Source organism: Ursus maritimus, unplaced genomic scaffold (assembly GCF_017311325.1).
Source record: "Ursus maritimus isolate PB19 unplaced genomic scaffold, ASM1731132v1 scaffold_30, whole genome shotgun sequence".
NCBI lineage: Eukaryota > Metazoa > Chordata > Mammalia > Carnivora > Ursidae > Ursus > Ursus maritimus.
The window spans coordinates 18,753,564-18,775,884 of NW_024425564.1; the positions used below are offsets into that span (position 1 = coordinate 18,753,564).

The following is a 22,321-nucleotide window of genomic DNA, read 5'->3' on the forward strand; positions in this document are numbered from 1 at the left end:
CCCGGAGTTGCTGGGAGGGAGGCACCTCGAGGCCTTTAGGAAGGGCCTGCCTCACGGCCTCCCCCCTTGCAGTGAAGGCTGGGGTCTGCCTCCACCAGGCCTGCTGGGGGCGCAGTGCAGCCCGCAAACCTGGCATGAGGTCTGGGCCTTGCTGCCTTGCCACAAGGAGCCTCTCAGGCCCACAGACCAGGAGTCAGCCTCCGCACAGCGGCAAGAGCCCTGGGGGCGTGGGTCACACTGACCTGGGAGCCGGAGCCTGGAGCTGGGTCCCCGAGAACACAGCTGGAGGCTCGCGCTCAAAAGAAAGAGACCATCCCAGCAGGAGGGACGTGAAGCCCAGGTAGGATTTTAGAGTGTTTGGATTCTGGGCCCTTCTGGCAGCAACGCCCCCAGCCCCTGCTTCAGCCGCTCGATGGGCCCACACATAAGTCTGAATCTCCTCGGAGTCTCTGCATTTCTGCCCTACTCATGGGTGCCCAAGGCTCCTTGAAGGGGCCAAGAAGCAAGAAGGAGACCCCACCATGCCCCGGCCTGCCAGCTCCCCGCCTGGGCGCCAAGCGGCCTGGGGCCTCTCCTTGTGCAACCCCAACCCCCCAGCAACTCCCCGGGAGGCCGTGAAATGGGAAGGGCGACCGGGTTTATTTTAAACTGAAAATTGAAGGTTGCTCTTTAGTAACAGCAGAACAGTCCCCTCGGACGCTAGGCTGCCAGCGCCAGTGTCCCAAATAAGAAAGCAGCGGGCTCTCCTTTCCCGTTTTGCTTGTAGGGGACTGAAGCCACAGCCACACGCGGCAGTGACGTGTCTGGCCCTCGCTGTGGGCCGCCCGGGGCCGCCTGGCTGTCGGGGCGGAACCGATGCTGTGGGCCCGGGAGGCCAGGGTGGGGTGCGCCCCGGGCAGCTCCCGGATGGGCCTTTTAAATCAAAGCGATCGCTGCCTGCTCAGGGGAGACAATTAGGGAACCACCGGAGAAAAGGAAGGAAAAAAGTAAAGCAGTCATCTCGCTGCTCAGATGCTATTTTCATTCGTTGAATCCTTATGTGTTAGGGGGGCCCCACTTTTTTTTTTCTCCTTCCTCATCTGGGACGTGTTTATGCAGCCGTGTGCCCACTGCAGTGTTCCTCTGGTTTTCTCCCTTGTTGTCACCCACACCCAGGGAGCTGGGAAGGAAAAACAGTCCTTATCGTCTCAGAGCCAAGACAGGGGCCGGAAGGATTCGCCCAGGCCGGCCAGCTCATCGGTGGCCTTGTTAGGATGCCATTGCCCGCCAGAAAAACCCTAAGACAGATCGCGGGTGTCGTGGGGTGCCTGTGATGGTACGTGTTGTCCGTCGAACACCCGGAACACAAATGTGACGTGGGCGCCATCCCGGTGTCCTCACAGTCACTCAGTGCATTCCCACCTCTTCCAGCTCTTTCACCGCAAAGCAAAGGCCACCAGGACGTGGGGTCAGGGTCGGGCCGCTTGGGCCGGGCTCTGTGGGGGGACGGCTGTTCTCTGCCCCACGAGGCGTCTGCTGGGGCAGGGCTTCCCGGATGGACGGATGCTTTCTCTCCCTCCCGCCTGGCACCTCAGTGTGGGTATCCCCCACCCGCATTACCCAACCACTGAAGAGAAATTTCTGGATTGTTTGTTAAAAATTCAATGTCAGGCCTAGTGATTCAGGATCTCAGGAGGTGGGATCCGGCCATATGCATTTTTAGCAAATCCCCAGAGAATTCTGAGACCTAGGAAAGTTTGAAAAATCAGAGCTCCAGAAATTAAAGACGGTCCCCTGCTTCGGTTCCTCAGTGGCACCTCTGGCTGCCCCTCAGGCTCACATTAAGCCAAACTGTTTGCAAAAATGCGCTCTCTGAAATCTAGGAAATGCACCAGAACCTTCCATCCGAGTACCCCTGGGGGGCTTTTCTAGCCTGTGTAGCTCCTCACCAGCCTGTGTCAGCACAGGACCCCACCTCACCCTGGGGCCGTACCCCAACCCCCAGGAAGGGAGCCTCTAAGAGCCTGTGCCAGGGCTCAGCCTTGGCACCGTGTTCTGGGAACAGGTGCCTGCTCCTGACGCCCCTGCCTGGAACTTCGGGCTGCCCTGTCTTCTGGGACCTGCTTCTCCCTCCACGGGGGGCCGGCTACGTCGTCTGTGGAGCCAGTGCAACACGAAAATGTAAAGCCCTTGTTCAAGAGGCAGGAAAAAAACCCTTTCCTTCTCTCCCCCACCCACCGCCTCCACGGTGTTTCTTGTTTGCTATTTAAGGCCACACTGTGTCAGGCATGGGGGAATCCTCATGGAGAGGTGCCTACAGGTGCTGAGACTGCACCCCAGCGCCCCAACATGAGGAGCATACACTCCAACACACCGACCTTCCCTGCATCTGCCCCCCGTCCTCCACTTGGGAAGTGGGGGAGGCAGGCAGCCAAGACCCCTTTCCAGCAAGGTAGGAGGCGGAGGAAAGCGGGACCACACATGAGCCAAGCCCCCAAGCCCCCAAGCCCCTAGTGCATGCTCCCTTGTCCTATTGGACTTCACTCCCAAAGCCCAGTTCAAAGATAGAATCATAAAGAATTTCAAGATGGCGCCCTCAGAGCACTAAACTCCAAGCACTGAGCTGAGTGACTGGGCTGGGTATGCTCCCAGGAAGCGGCCCCAGCCTCAGCCCCTCAGCCCGAAGGTCACCTTCCTAAGTTCCTAAATACCCCCTAGTGGCCCATTCTCCTCTCTTGGAGGTCCAGAATCCAGCCTCTGTGTTTCCATGGGTCCCAGCACCCCTTGGTGTCTCAGGCCTGGCCACTTTGTTCCTGGGGGCTGCTGTCCCCCACTAACCTCAAGCCCAGGGCTTAGTTGCTCGCCCTGGTCTGTACACAGTTGTATTTGCTGCTCTCCTGAGAGTGGTATCGCGTTTCATGATCAGAACCAGTGAGGCGCAGTCAAGCCGGCACCAATGGTGGGTTGGCCTTCCCATCCTCACCACACAAGGTCCCTGCCAAGCCCTGCCCCGAGCTCTTGGTGAAAGCACAGAACTCTGACTTGTGCAGTGTGTACCCAGCTCTGGGACCCAGAAAGGGCCAGACGAGCCAGCAGAACTGCCCCACCCCTGCCTTGCCCACATCCTTCTAGAATCTTCCAGATCATTCCCCCCTGCCTTTCTTTTTCAGCTCACTGGCACCAGGGCGGCAGCCCAGCCCTCCTTCACCTGAGGTAAGTGCTGACTGCCAGAGTTCGGATGCTGCAGGGGAGAGGCAGGGCTGGTCTGTGAGGTGAGGGAAGGAAGAAGGGGAGGCTTTGCCCCTGAGTCAGAGAGGAGCCCTGTCAGCGTGAAAGGAACAGTGAAAGCAAAAGCCAGGGAGGGTGTGAGCAGAGGTGGATGGAGGAGGATATGGGAGTAAATACAAGAGGAGGAAAACACCTAATTTTTTATTGAAACTGAATTATACCATGCCAATGTTCCCTGTTATATACTATCTTTTTTTAAGACTTTATTTTTTTTTTAGGAGGGCACTTGTTATGATGAACACTGGGTGTTATATGTACATGATGAATCACTAAATTAAAAAAATACTATTTTTTAGAGCATTTTAGGTTCACAACAGAACAGAGGAAGGTGCAGAGATTTGCCATATGCCTCTGTCCCCACACTCACAGCCTCCCCACAGCATCCACACCCAGCCAGAGCTGGAAGTTGGTTTTTTGGGTTTTTTAAAAGATGTTATTTATTTATTTGTCAGAGAGAGAGAGAGAGGGGGAGAGCGCGAGCACAAGCAGGGGGAGCTTCAGGCAGAGGGTGAAGCAGGCTCCTTGTTGAGCAGGGAGCCCGATGCGGGACTTGATCCCAGGACCCTGGGATGATGACCTGAGCTGAAGGCAGACGCTTAATCGACTGAGCCACCCAGGGGTCCCCAGAGCTGGCAGTTGTTACAGAGCATGAACCTACCTGCCAGGTCATTGTCACCCAGAGTCCATCCTTCACCCTGGAACTCACTCCCGGGGTTGTGCATGCTGTGGGTTCAGGCGAATGTATAAGGACATATACCCACCATCCAGGGTAGTTTCGCTGCCTGAGAAATCCTCCGCGTTCACCTCTTCATCCCTCCCTCTCTCCTCTGCATAGTCGGGTCTTTTGTTTTTTTTTTTTTTAAGTTTCTTATTTAATGGGGGGAGGGGAGCTGGAGCTCAGGAGGCCTCGTGCTCAGGCGTGGCTTTTCCTTCCTTCGCTCAGCAAGTATCTGGGAGCACCCAGGAGGGGCAGGTACGGGTAGGGGATCCCAAGGCAAGGGAGACGCAGACCCCGCTCTCCAGAAATCTCGGAGGGAAAGATGGAGGCAAGCGACCCCCGTAAAGGACCGGTGTTGTCAACTTGTGCAGGAACACAGGGCGCTGTGGGTGCTCAGAGGCAGGGGGACACTTCTGGGTGGGGACCCAGGCGCCCCGCAGGCTGGCACTTGTGTGGCGGTGGGAGAGGCAGCCAGGGAGGCCCGGGGAACGTGCAGGGAGCCGTGAACGCGGGCGGTGGGGCCCGCCAGAGGGCGGTGGGTTACTGGCTGATGGGGAGGTGGGGACGCCCCCCGACCCACAGCGAGGACATGAAAAGCGCATGCGTAATGAAGGAAGGAATGAGCAGAGCTTGGATCACGGACCTAGATTCTGGACGAAGGCGGGTTGGTGAAGGCCACTGGGCGTCCCAGTAGGTGTCTCAGGGCTGTGCTCTAGAAACGTCCAAGCTGCAGAGCGGAGCCAGGGAGCCAGTGAGGAAATGACCGAAACAACGCAGAGATGCAACTTGGCACCACGTGTAAGGGTCACTCAGGAGGGAGGAGTCAGCACGTCGGAGTTGTCGCCGGCGGACGGAGGACACGGTGCCGCGAACGTAGCCAGGGAAGCCGGACGAGGAGGAGTGGGTCTGGTGGCCGGGGACAGAGTGGCCTCAGTTTTGCTTGAGGTGCCTACTTTGACAGCAAGTGACCAAAACCCAACCAGACCAGCTTCCTCGAAGGCGGGACCGAGTCAGCCCCCACCGCTGAGAAGTCTGGGAGCAGGTGCCTGCCCGCACGGCCCCATGCGGATGCACGAGGGACGGAGCCGGATTCACCTGTCTCCTCTTCTGTCCCCGTTCTGCTTTCTTTACGGAGGGTCCCCCACGCCGCAGCAACGGCGGCCCCAGCAGCAGCTCACCTTGTATTGGACAGCTTGGCAAAGCCAGCGGCCAGTTCCGGCAGCCAAGCAGGATGTCATCTTCCTGGCTGGCCTGAGCCTCGGGCTCATCTCTGGGTCCCATCACGGTCTTGGAGCAGCCGGCAAGCTGGATGCCCCTGAACGGCCTGGAGATGGAAAGCACCCCGGAGGAGACCTCGGGGGCTGCCACCAGGAGGAGCGGAGAGTTTGTGGGGATCCGGAGTGGGGGGCTGTCTGCAGCTTAGGGGACAGCTGGGAGCCGAGAGGGCTTTGAGTCGCATTCATGAGCTGCAGTTTCAGTCCTGAATGGGATCACAAGTAAGAGAGACAGGGAGAGAGACCCAGAAAGAGACACAACACTAGGGAAGCTCGGAGAGGCAGGGCTGAGAATATCACTGCCTAAAAATGGGATGGAGGGTGAACACGCCCAGTCCTGGAACGGGAGGGTTGCTGCCCACCTCTTCCTGCCACCCTGGAGGAAGTGGGGGAGGCCAAAGCCCCAGGGCGGGAGCTGGGACCCAGTGGAGATAGATGCAGGTGTGAAGACAGGGAGCTTGGGGAGCGAGGAAGGAATGAGGCCACACTGTCACCTGAGGGGATGGCAGGGGCCTGGGGAGACTTAAGGATAAAGGAAAAGAGTCTGTGTTTGGGGGCAGTGGGGTTTGGTATCACCGACAAGGCAAGAAAGTGGGTAGTGGTTGACCAGGGCCCAGGAGGAGGGACAAAGGGAAGGATTCAAAGCGCTGTCAGGCCGATGACCTAGTCTAAAGAACAGATGGGGACCCAGGGAGAGAGGAAAATGCAGACCAATGACCCCACCAGGGAGAGGAGGAAGTTGAGAAATTCCGGTTAGAAGGCCTCCTTGTTTCCAGGAAGCCAGAAGCTGTCTGCAAAGAGCAAAATGGAGTGCAGAGGTAGCGTGGGATGGGGGTGCAGAGCAGCCCTGGGGAGACTGGTGACAGGGCCCAGGGAGGGCCGATCTGCAGGCACTCTGGTGAGCAGGAAGCTTGCTGCTTGGTTTTGCAACACAGAATGTGGCTCAGTTCGAGACAAGTCTCACGGCACTCTACCCATCTTCGAGTGTCTAGGAATGGGGGCGCTCAATGCAGTGACCCAAGCTGCTGACTGCATTCACCCAGGGCTGGGAGGGCTGAGTCTGGAGGCCAGGCAGGAGGCAGGTGAGCCCAAAAGGGAGAAATGGGCTGGCAGGGAAGGACCGACCAGTAGGAGTAGCCGAGTCTCTTGAATGCAAACCGGCAGGAAAGGACTCTGGCTGGCTTAAGGCCACGGAAGTCCAGGCCCTTCCATCTGCAGGGCGCCCCTGGGGACTCTGGGTCTCTCCCTGCCACCTCTTGAATTCCCAGGCAAGCATATCTGATTACTGGCCTGGCAGGGTCAGCGCTCAACCCTGGAGCAGTCAGGGCCAGGGACTCCTGCCAGAACAGGGTCAGCCCCTGGGTATTTGGATGTTTTCAGAGAAGGGAGAGTCAGCATGAGAAAGCCAGCTGCCTCAGGAAGGTCTTCCCCCCAGGGAGACGGGAAGGGCGGGGAGGGCCGCAGAGCTCAAGCTGCCAGGCGGGAGCAGCCCCGTGAAGAAGGCCCAAGGGCCGCTCTTGTTGGCACCGAAGACCTGCCCTGGGGAAGCAGAGGCGGGCCACCCCCTCCCCCGAATGTGGCAGACGAGGGAGCGGGGCCTGTGCTCCACCCCCAGCCCCGCCCCCAGGTGGAAAAGGCGGAGGGTGGGGTGGTGGGAGTTTGAAAGACCAGGTTAGCCCCGGGGCAGAGAAGCCGCAACTCTCTTCGTGCGCCTGCGGAGCCACCAGCAGCAGCGGCAGGAAACAGAAGAGGCGAAGCCACGTCACACTGGAGCCTTGGTGACTGTGCGTGGCGGGGAGTGGCATTCAGACCGGGCTTATCATCACCTGCTCCGTGATCGCGACACCTGTCTTTTCCTTCCCAGGCCCCACCCGTCACTTCGGCCCAGCGCGTGGCCGTGGGGGGCCCTCCGGAGGGGACCCTACGACAAAGTGAAGCTGGTACACACGCCCCACGTCTCCGGTGGCCCCGGGAGCTGGGAGAAGGACACCCAAACTTTACTTCCCAAACGCGGCCCAACCCACCCGGTCTCCTGCGCCACCGCGCCCTTAAACGACCACGCCCCCAGGCGACTTCCAATGGGGTTCCGCTCCTCAGTCTTGCCCCCTCCTGGAGGCCCTCCCAGACTACTCAGCCCTTCTGGGAAGATCACTCACTGGATTCTTATCATATAATGTTATTTATTTATTTATTTACCGCCTTTCTTTTTTTCTTTAGCTGAGCTCTGCCTCCTCAGCCAGGAGCAAGGACAGGGCAGGAACAAGTATTCTTTTTTGTGTCTCTTCCAAATTAGCCCAGCGCCCTGCACATGTTAGCTAGTCCCTAGCTGTACTTTCACAGATGGAAGCCAAGCCCTGATTCGCTGTCCTGAGGGGCTGTGTGGTCTGGGCAATGGGTGGGGACGGAAGGTGTGGCCTCATCTCCGGGGAGTTTTCACGCGGCCCAGCCCGGTAGCTATGCAAGTGTTCAGTTAATGACTTCCCACTCACCTCACCGACTGCACATTTTATAGCTTTGACCTTCCCTCCCGCTTTTCTTGGAAGGCACTTGTTCTCGGCCTTGGCTACTCATTCGGATTCTCCGGCAACTGTTTAGACTCTGCATTTCGGGCACCCACCCCAGGCCAGTTGAATCAGTCTCTGGGGGTGGGGCTAAACACTGGGAGTCTTATTATTTTTTTTTTTTGAAGATTTTTAATTTATTTGAGGGCAAGTGAGAGAGAGAGAGCAGAGAGAGAAAGGGAGAGGGAGAAGCAGACTCCTGGCTGAGCACAGAGCCAGACGCGGGGCTCGATCCTAGGATCCTGAGATCATGACCTGAGCAGAAAGGCAGACGCTCAACCGGCTGAGCCACCCGGGCGCCCCAACACTGAGAATCTTAAAAGCTCCCCGGAACTTTCTGATGTGCAGAAGGCTGGGACTCACTCATCTCCGGGTATCCTGCAGTGAGATACAGTGCAAAGCTTATGGGATTTGGAGCCAAACTGCCCTGGGTTCAAATCCCAGCCCCACCACCTGCATTGCTTGGGATCCTCTGGACCTTGATGGCCTATCTCAAAAATGGGTATAACAGGCCCGTTTCTCAGAATGTAAGGTGCATACAGAGCTTCCAATAAGCACTAACCCCCTAAAATGATACTCCCCAGGCCTCCCTGAGTACTTAAGGTCTTCATGGAGATGAACCTCATAGTCTCCATATCCAGGATTATGTGGGGACAATGAAGCCCCTTCAAGGGGTTCCCGGTGCAGACAATGGGAGCCATAGTTATTTCACAGAGCTGGGGGGGGGGAAGGACTTAATTTTACTTCTGATTATAGAGAAAAGGATTCATGGTTCCTCTAAATTGACCTAAGTACCTCTTTCTACATGTTATACAAAACCTCTCTTATCTATTCATTTTAGGGTTTTCCATGTTCTAAAAAGGAGCAGAGACCCTGCGTTGGGGAGTGGGGTTGCAATTGGGGGTGCAGTCCCTCTGTTGGCAGCTCCCAGTGGTGCCCCCCACCTAAGCCCCAAGAAGCGTCGTGGACTCTGCCGGACACCCCTTCACCTCTCCAGGAGGCGGTGTGAGCCCTTCTCCTTCCCACACCCGGACTGTCTGAAGGAGACACAGCTTCCTGAGGCCCCGTGGGTGTGTGAGGAACCTTTGCTGGTGGGAGTCATGGGTCTCGTGTGTCCCAGGCGTTGTTGGACAAGATCCTCCACGTTCTGTCATGCCACAGTGGTGGTGACAGCCGGGAAATTCTGGGCCCAGAATTCAGTTTTTAATGATACTAGAGAGAGGCTCACCAGGAAGCTGCTTCAAATTCTAAAAACAGAAGGGGCTTCACATGTTTCCAGGAGTCTGGAGGCTGCAGATATGACGTATTTATCTGAAGATAAAATAAATTGGATCGTGAGGTAAAGGGCAGCTTAAGCTTGAGAGATAGAGCTTCTTACATTGTTCAAAGGTCTTAATCACATCTATATTCAAGATTATGGTAAAGGAAATACTGCCTGTGATGAGCTGAATTGGGTCCCCCCATGGATTCGCATGTTCAATCGTATCCCCCGGAACCTCAGACTGTGACTGTATGAGGAGACGGGGCCTTTGAAGAGGTCATAGAAGTAAAATGAGACCCTCAGGGAGGGTCCTAATCCAATCCGACTGGTGTCATCAGAAAAGGAAATTCGGACGCCTGGACACCAAGGATACGTGTGCGCGGAGGGAAGGCCATGTGAGGACCCAGGAGAAGGCGGTCATCCGCAAGCCAAGGAGAGAAGCCTCAAGGGAATCCACCCCTGATGGCACTTGATCTTGGACGTCCAGCCTCCAGAGCCGTGAGCAAATAAACTTCTGTCACCGAAGCCCCCCAGCAGCTCTAGGAGGCCAATACGCTGCCTAGGTGGCTTTTCTGCGTGTGCCTGACACCACCCGCAAGCCGGTCACGATAGGCTTCGAGGAGGGGAGAAAATGGCGGAGGAGCTCCTGCTTGCAAAGCACGCGGCAGAGGGTCGGGTGTGTGGTAAGTTCTCGAGAAGCGTTAGGGATTCCTACCAGCATTCCTAGGAGAATAGTTACCCTGATGTTCACCACAGGAGAACAAGGCCCACGTTCCCAAGACCGGGCCCCAGGAGTTACAAGTCACACGGACCTCCGCTCGCTGGGCGCCTGCGGCGCGAAGCTCGGTCTGCCGTCGTCTCACTGTCTTACCCTCACCTCTCATTAAACATGTCTTTTTAGAATTCAGAGAAATAAAGTGTTTAGCTTTTCTGTGTTTGTGTTTCTTTGGAAAAGCAAGAGATTCCCCTGGCCTAGGGGACTAGATGCCTGTGACTTGACTTCTTTTTGGGGTGGGTGGGAACATGGGTTCATTTAAATAAGGTTTTCGGGGCGCCTGGGGGGCGCAGTCCGTTGAGCATCTGACTCTTGGTTTCGGCTCAGGTCGTGATCTCACGGTCCTGGTACGGAGCCCACGTCAGGCTCTGCAGGAGCGGGGAGCCTGCTTGAGATCCTCTCTCCCCTCGGCCCTCCCCTGCTCAAGTGCACTCACTCTCTCTCTCGAAATAAATCTTCAAATAAGGTTTTCAACTCTGGGTGCCTCACGGTAAAATGGATGCTGACGGCCTATGTGCCCATTTAAATGGCAGAATCCCTGTGGGGGACAGTGAGGTAGTAAGGAGAAGAGGGGTTCGCCACCCTCTCTCCTACCCTCGTCACCCGAGCTGTGTGGCCTTGGACAGGGCGTTTGGCATCTATAACAGGAAGTGGTTTGACACAGTTGCTCCTGACAGCCCTTCCAAGGGGCACCTGATGATTTGACCTGTGACCTTGGGGAAACCTCCACCACTTCTGGTCACAGGAATCTAGATATCCCGTGAATCCCCTGAAATGCTTCCAGGCGGCTCAGAGCCGCAGGCCTCTGCAGGGCCAGCTTGGGTGACGGCATGACCCTGAGCACCGGGCCCCAGAATGCCCCGCTCAGACCACTGGGCTGCTTGGCTAAGGCTCACCCACCCCCAGATCAGTGAGACTGGGGTGTCTGTCCCATGCCCAAGCAAGTTTCTGTCACAGAGGGAAACTGAGGATGGGAGTACAGACAAGACGCATTTGGAGGGCACCTGGTTGGCTCAGTCAGTTGAGTGTCTGACTCTTGATTTCGACTCAGGTCATGAACTCAGGGTCATGAGATCGAGCCCCGTGTCAGGCTCCACACTTAGCTGGGGAGTCTGCTTGGAATTCCCTCCCTCTCTCTCTAATAAATGAATCTTTTAAAAAAAGAAGAAGAAGACACATCTGATCAAATGTGAGTGCTCCGAATCTCATGACTGTCTTGACTCCTCAGAGCCTCGAAGGGCCAGTGGGCTTCCTTCAGTCTGGCTGAGTTCTCAGAACTGTGGCAGAGGGGTCTCTCCTCAGACTGGCTGTCCAGCTGCAACCCCACAGCCCACCTGGGAACAAATGCAAAACAAGGCAAATATCCAGGCCCCAGCCCAGACCTGCTGATGCAGGCTCTCGGGCCGGGGCCTTCCATCTGTGTGTTAAGGGGCCCTCAGGGGTTCTGACCTGCTCCAAGTGTGACAATGACCCACTTGACATGGGCACTGATCACCTGGCGGAGGCTCAGCCCCACCCCCTGACTGTGAGGCTCAACTTTGAATTTAGACCGTGAGTCTGAAACCAAGCGTTGGTTTTAGAATGCAGATTCCTGGGCCAGCTCCCTGGGATTCTGCTTTAGGTGTGGGGGATGTTCTGGGTGACTGTGAGGCATTTTCTCTGTGACACTCTGTCTATGCTCGTGTAGGTCTGTGTCATCTCTCAGCTGGACAGCTGTCACCGGCTTCTTTGCCATCTCTCTTCTGTTCCCCAAACACCATCTGCTTGGCTCCCTGGTCTGTACCGTCCTTCTTGCCTTCCTCCTCTTCTCTCCAAAGTGAGGCTCAGCTCAGAGAGCGTCTCCTCTTGGAGCCTCCCGTTCCCTCCCTGCCCCTTCTCACCCCTGGCCCCAAATGTGTTCCCACTGCGAGCAGGCAGGATGATCGCCATAGGCCCAGCTGGTGCAGACGGGACCGTATTCCGGGTCTGAGATGCCCCAGGGCCTGGTACTCAGCAAGACATTCATATTTGTTTGTAGGCCTTTCAATTTATTTCAGTCCAATTCAACTCAATGCAATGCAACTTGATTCGGTTCGGCATTAGGAAAGAGCCCGGGGAGCCTACGAGGAGCACCAGCATAGGGAAAGCAGGCCTCTGGGGGGCTGGAGGGACCCCCCACTCACTGATAGGGCCTGGGGCCTTGCACTCCCAGGGAGTGTTCCTTACTCAGCTCTTCCTGCTCCCGAGGCCCTGCCACGCTGTGGTTGCCCAACCGCCTCCGAGGCCCCTACGGGCCCAGCTCGTCTTTGTCCATTTCCCGAAGATGAATCTGGAAGCTGCTAAGGTGTGTGTCACAACCATCACGTCCCAGGGGCTGGTGAGCTCCCTTCACCCGGAGCCGCCGTCTCCTGAGCGCGTCACCGTCTATGTCATGGGGGAACAGCAAGCTGGGCTGGAGGAACCGACTGCTTGGGTCGCACAGTTGAAGCGGTCCTCGCTGGTGGGGCCCCACAGCCCTGTCCTACCTGCGGGCAGGGGAGGCCCGGTTTCCCAGGAACTCTCCACCCAAAACAAGGCACAAGAGCTCTTATTCAGAAACCACAAAGCCCTGGTCCCACAGCCATTCCCGGGGGCGACTTTTCAGCGGGAGCTGGGGGAGGATCCAGCCGAGCAGGTTGGGGCGGTCCTAGGTGTCATAAGAGCAAAACGGTGCAGAAAGGATGGCCAGTCTCCAGCACCCGCACGTCCGGGGGGTTCCTGCAGCAGCCTCGACGCAGTGCACAGCCCGGGCACCTGGACACCGGGAGACGGCGGAGGCCGCAGGAGAGGTCTGCTGACAGCATCAGTGCGTCTCCTTCCGCCTGCGTCTGAAACAACAAAGGGAGACAGTGACCTCCGGAGAAGCTTCAGGACAGCCCTGGAACCACGTCCCTCCCCGAGGTGCAGCAAGGGGCCGGCTGGACAGAGGCGACAGGGTCGTGCTCCCGCTTTCCCCTCAAAGACCCTTCCTGCTCGTTTGGGGCCAAATAGTTCATCGGATCAGAGACCCCGAGAATCTCCCCTCTGCCCAGCCTTCCCCCAGGAAGAGACAAATGGGAAAATCTAAAACTGGGGTTCAAGGTTTCTAAAATTGCGCCATCCTGTGAGGCCCCGAAAGGAAAGATGAACACCGTGCCTCTTGACTGGGATTTAGTGAGACTTCCACGCTTTCAGTGAGAACCCGGCGTACACAAAAGAAAACAACTTAGCCATGCTCCACGAGTAAAGCAGAGAAAGCCACGAAGCGCGATGCGGAGAGAGCTGGGGGTTTGCTTTAGTAAGTGAACCAGCTCCCGGATCCTTCCACGCATCCTTTCATTCACTCAGCAATACGTCTGAAGCGCCTGTGCTGAGCCAGCCCCCCCCCCCCAGGTCAGGGAGCAAGAGGGGTCCTCGCTCTCCCAGAGCTCGCCGGGGAGGAGGACAGGCACGCCGCCACCAGGATTCAGTCAAATCGCCATGAACGGCCTTCTGGGAACAGAGACCCCAGACCTAACTGTGAGTGCCTGGAAGCGGGGTGGGGGAAGCTAAGGAAGCGACCTTCAAAGAGGTGACCTTGCAAAAATAAGTAAGACCCCACCTTTCCCAGGCATCAGTCTCAACATGGCAGTAACGGGACGAGCCAGAAGCAGCAGGTGCCTCCTGACTCACGGCACTGAGAAGGTTCCACGTCACTTCTGTGCCGTTCCTGCCAAAAAGGCATAATCTGAATCCGTTCACAAGGAAACAGCCCACGAGCTCTAGCTGGGGGACACTCTGCAAAGCGGCTTGCGTGGACGCCTTAAAAAGGCTTTAAAAGTCCGGGAAGACTGAGGGAATGTTTCGGATTAAAAGAAATGAAGGAGACATGACAAGGAAACGTAACCCGTGATCTCGCAGGGGCTCCGAAGCAGGTGGAAGCTAGCGGCGAGGAGCGGCCCGACACAGTTCGGGAAACCGACCGGCGCCTGCGGATTAGAACCCTCGCGTCGGGGCTGCATTTCCCGCCTTGGAGAACTGTGGTTTGGCTGTGTAAGAAGAGCGTGTGTTTGTGGTTAGGACATAAACACCGGTGTGTTCAGGGGCAAAGGGGCATGTCTGCGTTCACTCTCAGGTCAGCAAGAGTGTGCGTGTGTACGTGTATCTGTGTGGCAAAACGTTAGCAAGTAATGATCAGAGAGAGGTTAAGGGAATTTGTACTATCCTGCAACTTTTCTGTAAGTTTGAGATGATATCAAAATGAAAGGCTACCCCCAAGCTAGGCGCTCAGCCAGCAGGTAGGGGCGGGGGCGGCATCTGGGGAGAGGGCCGGGAGGTGGCAAGGGTGTGGTGGGCGCAGGGAACAGGCAGTTCTGCGGGGGTCCGAGTTCAAGGTCGGCAGTAGTGAGAGAGCAGGTTGGAAGGTCAGGTATAGGCAAAGGGTAGAGGGCTTGGTCTTGGTCCTGCAGGCCGTGGGGGCCTGCGGCAAGGTTTTAAGCAGGGGAGAGCGACAGGGTCAGGAGGCTTGAAGGGACTAGCCCGGCAGCAGGACCCTGGGTCAGTGCTGGGCAATGGCCAGCACCGCTGTCCCCCATGTGGGGCAGTTGCACTTGTCAAGTACAGGGACTGAGCTGAGAGGAGAGTGGTAAGAGGTAGGCAGGGGGTTGGGTACCTGTACAAAGGGAGTTTCCTGTGGCAGTGACGTCACCAACCGAGACAGGAAACGCCGGAGAAAGTGGTTTAGGGAGGAAAATGGCCAATTCCCGTGTTGAGTTTGAGGTGTCTTTGGAACACCGGTGTTTGGCGGTGGCTCTGCCGGCCCCAGGAGAGGTCGGGTGCTGGGGCAGAGAGGCGGGGCAGGGCTCCTGGAGTCACACTGCCTGGGTCCAAATCCTGGATGGCCTTCCTATCTCGAAAGCTGGGTGACAGTGGGCAATTTGCTTTATGGATCTCTGCTTCCATTTCCTTGGCTGAACATGATGGGATTAGAACCTTTCTCATAGGGCAGGGGGCCCTGGCAATGACCCGAGTGAACACAACTAAAATGCTTAGAAGAGTGCTCAAGGGGTCAGCCACCGCCACCACCACCACCGCCACCGCCACCTTCAGCTGCCCTCTGGGGCATCCAACAAGAGGGCAGGAACAATAGGAAGGGGCAAGGGAAGCAGCCCCATTTCTGTACAAGCACGAGGAGAGTACTTAGGGCTTGGCAAGCCATCACTGCCTGCGGCACAAATGCCAGCCTGCCATTCGGCCAGTTAGGGGCTCCCAGACGCAACAGGGCAGGCTGCTCACTACTCTGCACCAGGCGGTGCCCTTCAGGTGGGACCCCGGCTCTCCTGGGGCGCGCTGCAGTATGTGGGAGCACTGGCCCCCGCCCAGAGCAAGAGTCGGAAGCCCTGGGCACCGTGCCCTGAACACCGCGCTTTAAGAGAGCCGCCCCCGTGCAATCTCAGGGGCGACTGCATTCGCGACTGCTGCCTGAGGGCAGGTAACTGTCGAAGTAACAGCGTTTTGGAGGGAGAGAACAAAGGGCAATTATTTCCATCCTTAATCGCAAATAATTATTTTGGACCCTGACATTACACATCGTTCAATAAAGTATGTACGATTTTAAGGGGCTAGATCTTTTCCATCATCTTAATGAAGACAGTGTTCCACTGAAAAAAAATTATTGGAATATTTTAGAAAAAAAATTCAGGTAGTTGAGGTGGTTGTTGTTACTTTTTACTTTAGCCTGGATAAAAGATGACTTTTGACAAAGGAAGGAATCCTAGGTCTCTTCAAATACATGAAGGAATGTCATGAGAAAAAGCAAGCAGATTTTTTTTCTAAGATGATCTGGAGAGCAGAACTGGGACACAGACCACGGGGAGGTTGATGTGGGTTGAAGAAATAACTGTCTAATAGTTGAGCTGTCCAAGGAGGGGAGTGGGCGTCTGGCCCAGAGGAGGGGTCCATAGAGGGGGTTACGGAAGAGAGTCCTGCACTGGGCGAAAAAGCTGGACCGGGTAACTCGTAAGATTCTTTCCAACTCTAATCATATATGAGGCTCTGTCAGGTCCAGAAATAATAAGAGGACCACACCTTTTAAACAAAATCTCAAAGTTCTAGGGGGAAAAAAGTTACTGATGATGGTCTTTAGTTGGTTGACATATCAACAATCCTTATGAGGAAAAGAAACCTACTTCTTATGGTTGAAAAGTAGGTTACTCTGGACCAGGCATTGGGATAAGCTTTATGACACACAGTATCTTAAAAAATTCAATGCAACACTTCATGTATAGTGAGGGCTTTATAAATAATTATTGAATATTAGTAACTAATAACTCTAGTACTATGATCCCATTTTACAGAACCAGGCTGAGACCTGTTAAGTGGCTCGTCTAAGGTTATCCAGCCGCTAAATGGGGTGAGCCTTGAGTCAAACAAAATCGAATTCCAATAGGTATCAACCATCGTACTGCACTGATGTCCAAGTGAAAATATTTGGTTAGTTCATCTGAAGTAAACGTGTGTGTGTGTGTGTGTGTGTGTGTGTACACGATGGAGGCAAAGCAGAGGGGCGGTTGGCTTTGTCCTCTAAGACCATGTTTCCCTCTTGGAAGGTAAGATGAATCTACAGAACATTCTGGGTGTGGCTGGCCAGCGCCACAGGTGACACCCAGGGCTGTCTTCTATAGCATTCATTGTTCTGACATGATCATTCTAATTACTTAAAAATCCGAATCATTTCATTGACATCTTAGTTAAAACGGTATTTTTCACTTTAATTTGATGTTTTGTTTGGGGTGGGGAGTGGAGCACAGGCATGCAGAGGTTGGTTGGGTTGCAATGGCTGGAGCAGTAGTTTGATGTAGGAGAGAAAAATTCCTAACACAGACTTGTCTGTCTTCTTCCCAATCCTTCACCTTTCTAGCAATGCCAAGGGGCAGCCCTGCGAACGAACCCTTCACTGCTGTACCAACTGTTAGCAGCAGAGGGCAGCAAAACGCACCAATGCAGACAGGTCTCCAGTCTAGCCTGGGAATGATGATTCTGCTTTCAAGTGTTTTCCTATCCTTTGGAGAATTCTAGAAGAGTACCACTGATTGAAAATTATGAAACCCAAAATACGGAAGCAAGTAATTAATTATTCCCTTATTACAAACTTAGTAAGTAAAAAGATCTTAATACAGCTAGTCTCTTGACGTGAACTACTTGAAGGGGGCTTGCACCTCTATTTTCTTGTCTTTCCTCACAGTAATCTTGTAATGGCTGGTGGGCAGCTTTTGAGCACCTATGACAGCTTATTGAATTCTCTCAACTTGGTACAATTCGCTAAGTTATAAAAAAAAAAAAATTAACAAAAAAAAATTTAAGGTTACAATTCACTCACAGTTTGGGAACTGACTCTTCATTTTGAAGCTACAGCTGTGATTTCCCTACTGTTTCACTTCCTTTTCTAGAACTCACCTATGGGATTTCACATGAACCACACTTACAGCAACTCGTGGGCACTTGCTTGCCAGTCTCCTGGGCTTTGTGTTGGTGAATGCTTCCTGCTGGAGCTGCAATGTACACCCAGAGGCCATTTCGGCCTCTTCTCTAGAATCCTCCAGGTGCGGTCGTCTGCCACAGGAGCTGGAAGTCGTGTGTGTGTGTGTGTGTGTGTGTGCGTGTGTGTGTGTGTGTGTGTGCGCACGCACACGCATAGATCAAGCCAAGACTTGGGCACAGCAATTCAACCTATTTTCTCCTGGGTTTTCAGGGAATGGTAACCGGGCTCCCACCTGGACACCTTCCGTATCATGAGGGAGGCAGGACAATCATGTGAAGGTTCTGGACACAGACATGACTATGCTCCGACCTCAGCTCTGTCACTTAGTAGCTGAGCGGTTTTTAGTCAGTTGCTTGTGTATTTAGGTTCCTCATTTACAAAATGAGGATATACCTACTTCACTGTATGGCTGGGATAGTAATTCATATTTGTTAAAACATTTATCATATGTTGGGTACCATTTTAAGACTTGGTGATCTGGTAAATACAGTTCTTCAAAAGGGGGTGACAGACAACAGAAGCACAGGGTAGTTTCAGGTAGTGGCGAGGGCAGACGGACAAGCACAAACAGTGCTGTGTGACGCAGATGCTGGAGTTGATGCCTCGGACGAGGGGAGCGGGTGGGGGAAGGCTGACAGGCAAGGATCCCGCGTGGGTGGGACCGGGGCAGAGGGAATCACAGCTAAGGCTGGGGGCCAGAGGAAAGCAGGGGGGGCGGTGAGAGGCAGGGGAGGACCAGATGGCCCGTGGACGACGGTGGTCTCCATGTTCACAGAAGTGTGACTGGAGGCCAGATGAGGGGCAGGACTGGACTCGCTGGGTCAATGTGGGCACAGGGACGGGGAGGCAAAGGGCGGGGCAGGAGCGGCAGCACTCAACACAGTGCCTGGCCAAACCCAGCTGCAGATGGAGTTTATTCATTTAAAAAAACTACTGTTTTTTTAAAAGGGAAGCTGGAGTTGCTTTAAGGAAAAAAGGAAAAAATACTCTCAAGGATTTTCCACTAATAATCTTAATTTTCTCTGAGTATGTAAAGTGACAACACATCCAAGTTTTTTAAAATTGGCTCATTTTCTGAGCTACAGCAAAACTGCCCACAACCATTGTGATTATTATACTCACTGTAGGAGGCTCAGATACATTTATTTCTTCCACTATAAAACAGAAGCATATTATAAACATTTTGAAAAGGAAAAAATAACCTACCATCCTACCACAAAACCTGCTTTAGCACCTTGTAGGTATTTTGCTCTTCGGACTGTGGACTAATCTGACATTTAATACTCAGTGTTTCCAGCATTGTGGACAAGAAATTAAAATGCTGGTTCTTACTGTCCAAATATTTTTTGATTCCTCATTTTTCCCTTTAGCAAAGACTAAAAACATTGCATAGCTACAATCACTGTATCTCCAAAGTTTTTTGGAGATCTCATACTTTTTCTATGAAGAACACATTAATTCAGTTCTATCGCTTAACAATAAAATCCTGAAAAGGAAATTCTAAGTACTGACTCATCAACATAGATGAGGAAGTTAAACCAAAGACGCCTCTCTGCTTGTTTAAAAATGTTTAATTAAAAGGTCAGGATATGCAGTCTGTACGATTACTGGGAACCCAAACTCTCAGTATGTGTGTGAGTACTGGGCGGGGGGTGGGGTGGGGAGTTGTTTTATGACCATCACCTGGAAAGTCAACTAGCTGACAAACAGCACAAGCAGAAGTCATCTTAAATCATCTTTATTCTAAAACAAGACTGTTACTTAAAAGCAGAAAATGCGTGAGGATTTTTTTCTTTTCACAAATTCCAGGGGGAAATTAAGATCAATATTGTACTTTTCTTTTTTTTTTTGCTTAGTATTTGAGATTCACTTTGTGCCTCTCATCTTTAAGACCTAGCAATAACATGCAGTGCCGCTTCAGGCAACATCCTGTACTGCCACAAATACTTTCAAGACCAGCTTTAATTGAGGGATATGGAAATTTAAAAATGCATTTTGCAGGACAGCAGGCCGGTTTAGGTGGTAGGCTAGACCAATGGAAGTAACAAAGAAAAGGGGTACTCTTGGGTTTACCAAACTAGAAAAACCGTGATTTCCAGATACTCATAGAGCAGGAATATTTCTCAAAGGCGCACAAGAAAGTTATGGATTACTCAGGCCCACTTTCATTAAGCAGTCCTCAATGACAGCCAGAGAACATCCTTAAGACAGTCACCAAGTAAAACCTGAGGGAAAAAGCTGTCATAAATAATCTGATGAAAATATGCCAGAAATCACATTCCAAGTTTGAAAGCACTAGAATTTAAATAGCAAACACAACATGGATGGCACTGGAGAAGATAATGCTAAGTGAAATAAGTCAAGCAGAGAAAGACAATTATATGATTTCTCTCATCTATGGAACATAAGAACTAGGAAGATCGGTAGGGGAAGAAAGGGATAAAGAAAGGGGGGGTAATCAGAAGGGGGGATGAAGCATGAGAGACTATGGACTCTGAGAAACAAACTGAGGGCTTCGGCGGGGTGGGGAATGGGATGGACTGGTGATGGGTAGTAAGGAGGGCACGTATTGCATGGTGCACTGGGTGTTATACGCAACTAATGAAGCATCGAGCTTTACATCAGAAACCAGGGATGTACTGTATGGTGACTAACATAATATAATTAAAAAACATTAAAAAAAAATTCTAATAAAAAAAAAAACAGCAAACACAAGACCACCTGTAATGAATTAGGAAATATAAGAAGAAATATTTGGAACCAGAGGTGTTTTGCCCATAATGAATGAGTTCAGATGTCTTTGAAGTTCTGAAATTGTTGGATTATGAAGTGGAGAGAATTGCAATCTAAGTTAATTCATAGCAGAGCTAAAAGTAGTAAGAATTTATTAAATGCTTATGTGCAAATGCCTACTTGGACTTTTTAAGATTTCATATTGGACAAGTGGGAGCCATGTTACTGGAGAATGGCAAGATGTTCGACTGAGGAGAATTACGGAGGGCAATAAACATCTGTGACTTGCTTGTTCGGGGTTACAATAGAAAGTTTAAGTGAAACCAGTCAGAGGTGGTTAGAATGGCACCAGGAAAGTAAGTGAGGACTGAGATAATAAACAGATAAACAGATAATAAAGCTCTCCAGAGCTAGTGCAGAGAGAAGGACAATGCGCCTAGGTTTGGGGTTAGAGGAGATAAGAAAAGGAGGCAAGAGCATCACAGAAGCGAAGAGGAACTCTTGGCGGGGGGGCGCTGGTGGTCAATGGGTTAATCGCACAAGTCAAGGCCAGAGAATTCAGAGTGCAGAAGGCTGGCAAATAGGAAACCATGAGATCCTGAAAACAGGTTTTTTGGACAGAAGCTAAACTGAAAGAAATGTGAAAGACTGAAAGCCTAGTGAAGAAAAAGAAGCCAGTAGCCTAAGAGATACTCTGACAAAGAGAGAACACAACAAAACAGGAATGCAGTTAGAGGGGCAAGAGAATCATGCAAAGACTTAAGATTAGGAGGGTTTTTGTATAGATGTGCACAAAGGGAGAAAAGTCAGAGATGGTGAGGACGATGGGAAAGGAAGTGCACATCTGGAGACAGAAGTCTCAAGAATCTGAAAGACAGGATTGGTGACAATGAAGAAGGCCCAATAACAGTTCTGAACACCTTGTGTAGACAGTAGTCTCTCTGCACAGACCAAGACGGCACCCATCCAGGATTTCTCCTTGAAACCAAACTATCAGGCCATCAGCCACATGAAAAGTCACCATAGTGACCAAAGGGTCACAGGATCTTACTGCTGGTTCCCGAAATGAGATTACTTCCAGGCAGGGGCTTCATTCTGAACCAGATGTGGGTTACCCAGGTGGAATTCCACTAAGGAGTCAAGCTAGAACACTCTCAGACTACCGTGTGGAGTCGTCCTCCCGCCACCACCTTCTCTGCACACAGCTTCAGGGCGGACAGGCCGCAGCCTGCTCCAGCTCTTACTTCCNNNGAGTGGAGACACACAGTGCCAGCAGCTAGCAGGGGCGAACTGAAATACATAACCAGTATTTTTAGCCACGAAAAGCTCACTCGATTATCAACAGTTTGCGGTATTAAATACAAGACCTTAAAATACACGTGACTCTAATAATAAACTGCTCAGGAGAGTTCAAGGGATGAAGTCCTGTTTTCATGTGTACTGAGGACCAATGACTTTAAATCTTCTACCTCAGACGATGGCAACAGGTCCTTGTAAAAGAGCCACCGTCCAGAGTATTGATAAATCTATCCTGACTTTTGGCTGTGGTTGCACAAGAAAATACGAAGGTATCTACGTCAGAGAAAGTATCAGGCAAGTCCCAAGCGAAGCAACTACAACACAGGTAAGCAGATTTTGTGCGGTACCGTGAAGGTCTCCCTGTCCAGGATTCACAGGTCTTGTTGCAACACAGCTGGAGGCAGCCATGCACCAAACCTGCACCACGTGTGCCTCTGGGCTCCTTGAAGCGGCTGCATCACGGATAATGGGGTTATCTAGGGTGGTTGTGAGGATTAAGTAGGAATGTATGTGGTGGAACAGAGCAGATGTTTGATACACATATACCTGCCAATCTGAACACCACTCTTGACGAAAATACTTCTCATACTCCTCTCTAACATGCTTTAGAACCTCAGCACCTATTCTGACAAATGTAAGACAGATGATCAAATGCATTTCTGAAAATGTACAAATCAGACGGATTCTCTTTGGGTAGCTCTCTGTGAAGCTCAAAGAAATTCTGAGAGGAATTTAAAAAATGTTTTGAAGAGCAACGCCATCATTGGAAAACATGTCAGCCGCCCCAAGTGTTCTGAAAAACGTAATTCTCAGTTTGATGGGCGGGCTCCAGTAGATTATAATAACACTCCCCTTGGCGGCCCTACTGCTCTAGTTCACTATCATATACAGAGAGCTAGCCACATCACCTGTCCACC

General features: G+C 52.6%; 1 protein-coding gene across 1 annotated transcript in view; it reads right to left on the reverse strand.

Annotated features, from left to right (window-relative positions):
* Nucleotides 1-11,862: 11,862 nt before the first annotated feature.
* The window catches only part of SSR1 (signal sequence receptor subunit 1), a 38,701-nt gene continuing 28,242 nt past the window's right edge, over nt 11,863-22,321 (reverse strand). Inside the window, exon 9 of the mRNA XM_040645028.1 lies at nt 11,863-12,702. Within this exon, the coding sequence (XP_040500962.1) occupies nt 12,678-12,702 (25 nt within the window). The 3' untranslated portion in view covers nt 11,863-12,677. The remainder of the gene's footprint in view (nt 12,703-22,321) is intronic.